Consider the following 6,630-nt stretch of genomic DNA (forward strand, 5'->3'; position numbering starts at 1 on the left):
GAAATCTGGTAAAACTCGCTGGTAAAGAGACTGATGTCTCACCAGGTAAATCCTCGGACAGCTAGATTAGTGTCAGGTTCAGATTTCCTTTTATGGGCTCTCGTGGCATGGTTGGTTTCGACCTGGCCTTTCATTAGAAGGGGCTAGCGTTCGATCCCAAGTATGAGGTAGAAATTTATTTCTATTTGAACACGATGTTGTGTTGATATTTATCCATATTGACTCATTAGGGGTAATTTGAATGAATTACTACCATTTGTGTCACGTGGTGGCCCGGGGAAATCTGGTAAAACTCGCTGGTAAAGAGACTGATGTCTCACCAGGTAAATCCTCGGACAGCTAGATTAGTGTCAGGTTCAGATTTCCTTTTATGGGCTCTCGTGGCATGGTTGGTTTCGACCTGGCCTTTCATTAGAAGGGGCTAGCGTTCGATCCCAAGTATGAGGTAGAAATTTATTTCTATTTGAACACGATGTTGTGTTGATATTTATCCATATATATATATATATTACCTTTATTATTATTACTATTATTATTACTAGCCAAGCTACAACTCCAGTTGGAAAAGCAAGATGCTATAAGCCCAAGGGCTCCAATAGGAAAAAATAGCCCAGTGAGGAAAGGAAATAGATAAATGTTGGAACAAACTAACAATAAATAATTCTAAAAACAGTAACAATGTCAAAATAGATATGTCATATATAAACTAATAACAACGTCAAAAACAGATATGTCATATATAAACTATAAAAAGACTCATGTCAGCCTGGTCAACATAAAAACATTTGCTCCAACTTTGAACTTTTGAAGTTCTACTGATTCAACTACCCGATTAGGAAGATAATTCCACAACTTGTAACAGCTGGAATAAAACTTCTAGAATACTGTCTAGTATTGAGCCTCATGATGGAGAAGGTCTGGCTATTAGAATTAACTGCCTGCCTATTATTACGAACAGGATAATATTGTTTAGGTAGATCAGAATGAAAAGGATGGTCAGAGTATTGAAAAATATTATGCAACATGCATAGTGAACTAATTGAACGACGGTGCCAAAGATTAATATCTAGATCAGGAATAAGAAATTTAATGGACCGTAAGTTTCTGTCCAACAAATTAAGACGAGAATCAGCAGCTGAACACCAGACAGGAGAACAATACTCAAAACAAGGTAGAATGAAAGAACTAAAACACTTCTTCAGAATAGATTGATCACGGAAAATCTTAAAAGACTTTTTCAATAAGCCATTTTTTTTTTTTGTGCAATTGAAGAAGACATAGACCTAATGTGTTTCTCAAAAGTAAATATGCTGTCGAGAATCATACCTAAAATTTAAAAAAAGTCATACAACTTTAAAGAAACATTATCAATACTGAGATCCAGGTGTTGAGGAGCCACCGTCCTTAACCTACTTACAATTATACTTTGAGTTTTGTTAGGATTCAACTTCATACCCCATAATTTGCACCATGCACTAATTCTAGCTAAATCTCTATTAAGGGATTCACCAACCCTAGATCTACATTCAGGGGATGGAATTTATGTAAAGAGAGTAGCATCATCTGCATATGCAACAAGCTTGTTTACTAGGCCAAACCACATGTCCTGTGTATATAGTATGAAAAGTAATGGGCCAAGAACACTACCCTGTGGAACACCGGATATCGCATTCCTATACTCACTATGGTGCCCATCAACAACACCTCTTTGAGATCTATTACTTAAAAAATCAATAGTAATGCTAAGAAACGACCCACCCACTCCCAACTGTTTGAGTTTGAAAACAAGGGCCTCATGATTAACACAGCCAAAGGCAGCACTAAAATCAAGGCCAATCATACGAACTTCCTGACCATAATCAAGGGATTTATCCAATATATTATATTATTTGGAAGTGCCCAAGGATCACACAATACTGCTAACTTCTTTGCAAGCTTGTGTTGGATTTTTATTTCTTTTAGGTAATGATCCCATGATCCAAAGATGTTCAGTGACCACCTAAAAACACAACCAAACCCAAACCACAGGTGATATTGGTTGATTTTCAAGCGTAGTCGCTGGTCACGTGGTTTCATTTTTTTCTCTTTTTTTTTATCAAATCGTGTCTTCGTTATGGATGGTTTGTTATTTTACTGAAAACACCCCATCATATTCCCTTTTCTTGAATCGTAACAGCAGTAAGGAACCAATGTCTTAATTTATTTCAGGAACTCTCATAGCGTTTTGTGGTGGTAAACCTTTTACAGTGCATGATCTCTTTTCAAATCAGCATAAATTCTTGCACCCCACCCTTGAAGTGTTGAAATACAAGAGAAAAACCACTTAAATGCTATGATATAAAGTAGATCTGATGTGTAGTAAATGAAAAAATGCTTCTAGGACAAATGCTATGTTACTTTTTTTGCAGAAAAAAAGGTAAACCTGAGTATAATTAGGTTTTTTTTTTTTTTATTTCATATTCATACGGTTAGGAACCGACCACACACCTCATAGGGGAGCAGGTACCTTTGATTAAGAAACATCAAGTGAGATCAATCATAACTTTGTTGATACCATTGTCATGAATTGTGGCTATTAGGGATCCGTCCTTTTGCTATTTAGGTGTTGTTTTTGGTTCAGTTTGTAAAGAATGAAGCTATTTTTTAGTTATGAGATTCCTAAAATTCCGACAAATGTCACTCAAATTAGTGAATATGATATCACTAGTTACCAAAACTCTGTTACCTTAGACAATTTTAACAAGGGAATTTTTAATTCTATGATGAATTTATAAACTCGCAGTAGAAACCTATATCTAACCGGAAGAAATAAGTCTCTAATTTTGATCTTACACTTTTCTTGCATGCTGGTTTGGTTTTGAAATGGCGGAGACCACCTAATTTCCCAAAACTTGTGGGTTATGGATTCTTTGGGTAATTAGTATCTATATCTAAAACCAGCTGAAGCCAAGTCTTTAGCCTGTACTATACATGTATAAGTTGCCCATAAATTTTACACGCCAATTTTTGTAGCTGATGTTTTTATTAGTCATCATGGGTAAAAATTAGCAATGGTAATAATTGATTATTCTAGACTGAGAAGATACTATAGGATATCCTAATCTGGTATAGGATTTGCATATATAACTTGAGTTACCAGCATTACATTTTTTTTAACATGACCATCATTTCAATTGGTTGCATTTTATGCCATATTGCATGTAAAAAATAATAAATGAATAGCAATTTGATTTATTTCATGTTAAATTGCTTGTACGAAAACAAAAAATATATATGTAACAATATAATTAGTTATATTTCATGTTATATTCCATGTAAAGATAATAAATAAATAACAGTTTTATTGCATATATAACATGCATTATATTGCATGTAAATATGAAGATCTAGATTACTCATAACAGTGTTACAAATGAATGACCTTATCAATAGCTGGTCCAACCCCAGTGGGCACCTATCACCTCAATGAAACGTGTAGTCATGGATTTCTCTCACCGATTGGTCAATAGCATCACATGTCCGTTTGGTCCTATCTTTATTTCCTGCTTCATTATTCCCCACAGATTCTCAATAGGGTTTATATCACAACCTTTGGTAGGCCAGTCCATCATCAGAATTTCAGGGTGCTTCCTGAACCACTCGGTCACAATGTGGGCTGTGTGTATACGGCTATTGTCTTGGACAAATATGAAGGGCTCACTGTCGGGGATTGCCATAGCTCTTACTGTTGGCAGCATCACATCATCAAGAGTAGATATATATTTCCGTTAATTCTTACTAATTCCCCTGGACCATAAGTCGACATCCATCCACAATAATTTACCCCAATCCTCCCACTCCTGGCTCTCTCTTGAATATTGTTTGCATTATATCTTGTTCCAATGTGACGCCAGACATGCCTTGCTCTAGCCTCAACTGACGTGAAATAAGTTTCATCGCTAAATATCACATTTTTCCAAAATTCAAAATCTTCAGGTAGATGTTGCAGAGCAAAGCTCAGACAGGTGCCATTCCTGACAGCTGGAACATGACAGCTGATCGAGTGCTCCCTCAGTCGACGTCTAGCTGTCTGTGCAGTACACGGGAGATGAAGTTCTTGTGTGATAGTTACAGATGCTTTCATGGGGTTAGCTGTGGATACTACTAGGATTTGTTGGTCTTGCTGTGGTGTTGTTACTCCAGGTCGTACTATCCTTTGTCTATTTGCCAATGTTCCTTCTTCCCGCCTCTGGATTGTGCAAGTTGACACTCCCATACTGATAGCAATATCTCGAGTCGGAACACCACGCTCTCACTCACCAACGATCCGACCTCTTTGAGTTATACTCGCAACAGAGTTGTCTTTGTTTGCTACTGCCATCTCTATAAATATTGTCATATATACAGTATGAATATTATATATGGATCATAGAGCACAATGTCATAGATTACAACAATTATTCCAAACAAACAATATAGATAAACAAAACCACTGAAACTAACACCTACCTATTACAGATACTCCTTATTACCAATGATTCATTTTACACAATGGCTGAAAACACCGGACTGTCAAGACCACTGGCTCTTGGATTGCCCATCGTTCTTTGCAGTGTTTCACGTCACCTCGTGAGCCAGGACCCACTCCTCCCCTCAAAACTATCGTTCAGAATTTAAACGATGATATAAATAATGTTAGATCGATATATAGCAGCTTTCATTACGAGTTGGAATCATTGATATTGATATTAATTTTCATCAATAAGGGTATTACCATCATCATCATCATCACTTCATAAATGTTAATAAGCAAACCTCGTCAAGCCATACATTAATAAAAAACGGTATTAACCGGGGCAAGATCACCCAATTACCACCTCTCCACCCTCATCTTTAACCCCCACCTGGTTATATCCTTCTAACCCCATCCCCACATGTTCAAGGTTTAAAGGTCTATCAGTTTTGTTGACATCCTTCAGGTGGAAGTTTTTTAGAAAATGAAAAACAAAATACTAAGATGACAATGTTTCATAGATTTTGCTTTCCAAGTGTTTACAATTATGTCAAAACTATAAGCAACGAAGTAAATATGCAAAAGACTGATTGAACAGTTAACGAGAGTAAAAGATTTCTTGAAGAACTTTCGGGGGAACACCTATGAGGTGTTGGACATCAGGTCATGAATCGACAAATAAAATCGTATTACGAAAAGACAGTGCTAGACTCAGACCTTTGAGCATTGCACAATGGTCAACAAGGAAGGGGGTTCGCTTGGAAGTAAGCGAATTGCCTAGATAATTTGGTTGATTGATTGATTGATTAGAAGTTTTCTGGCATCCTGACATCTAAGGCTATTGGTGCCGAATCAGATAATTTCAGTAAACAATGTTAATAATATAATATTTTATACCCTACATCTAAAATACCACACCATCTCTATAATAACGCACCAATGAACACTTTTATTGCATGTCATTTCATATATTTTATTTTCACCAATCACTTCTGAAACAATATGAATTATGTTAACTGATGGTGCATTTTAAATCTCCAAATTGATACAAGAAATAATACTATTATTTTTTAAGAGGGCTGGAGCCAAGTAGCCCGTGCTAAAAGATGACCCCCAACCACACCGAGCTACGTGGCTCATGATCGAAATCAAAGGAAACAGTAAAATAAACAACTAAACCTTTAAAACTCATTACCTTTGAAATTTTGAACAATGGCCATTTATTAATGATTGGTGACCCAATAGGTGCTATTTGAAACGATATATCATTAGCGCCTACATATATTATGTACAGATGTACAGTGTATATGTATGTGTGGCGAGAGAGAGAGAGAGAGAGAGAGAGAGAGAGAGAGAGAGAGATACTGCATAGGAAAATGCAAACGAAGGATATTTCCGTGTGATGAATATTGATATGAATAGTCAGTTCCAAAAAAACTTCAGAATTTTTCTTTTAAGGATTTTCAAATAAAAAGTTATGATAAAATCTTTTGATGAATTATTTTCGAAATAATATTAGATTACAGTTGTTAAAAGAATAGAAAAAAAAAATTCGTTTTTCATATATATTTTATTCATCTTTGCATTTCTTTGAGTGATATCGGTAATTTCCCTCCTCCTCACATTCGAGCCATCCTAACGATGTCTCGGTTGTTTAGAATCGGCCACTTTCAGGGCAAGAAGGGTTTGATCTCTCCAATTCAAGCCGGTTTTGTTGCTGGGTGTACATCCTGGACTAACTCATCCTCCCTTTATGAAATATGTCATAATCGAATAATAATTCACAGCAAAATTGAGAAAAATTTGTGGAATCGAAAGGCCGCAGCATAAAACAAATATGGCAATTCGTGAGATGGTATGGTTGCCTGATGTGAAAGATATAGTCACTTTATTAATATGGAGATGGATTGGAGAATAAGTTAGTCCAGGATGTATCAGAATGGAAGCCGCTGGCCAGAAGAGGACGTTGTATAGCAGGATAAAAGTGCCTGATGACAATACGAAGGGAGATTGGATCAGGGGATTGGGTTGACCTTAGGGAGATGACACAGGAAAGACATATGGCACTAATTCACTGAGGCCCTTTTCATTCTCTGAGTGCCAGAAGATTAAGATAAGATAAAGTAAGGCAGCCTTTG

At 36.3% G+C, this 6,630-nt stretch overlaps 1 protein-coding gene across 1 annotated transcript in view; it reads right to left on the reverse strand.

Moving 5' to 3' along the window:
* Window positions 1-4,255, reverse strand: part of LOC137651632 (uncharacterized) — a 15,650-nt gene extending 11,395 nt beyond the window's left edge. The window contains exon 1 of the mRNA XM_068384852.1: window positions 3,824-4,255. Coding sequence (XP_068240953.1) covers window positions 3,824-4,255 — 432 coding nt within the window. The remainder of the gene's footprint in view (window positions 1-3,823) is intronic.
* Between the last annotated feature and the right edge of the window lie 2,375 nt (window positions 4,256-6,630).

The sequence above is a fragment of the Palaemon carinicauda genome, chromosome 13 (assembly GCF_036898095.1).
Source record: "Palaemon carinicauda isolate YSFRI2023 chromosome 13, ASM3689809v2, whole genome shotgun sequence".
Taxonomy (NCBI): Eukaryota; Metazoa; Arthropoda; class Malacostraca; order Decapoda; family Palaemonidae; genus Palaemon; species Palaemon carinicauda.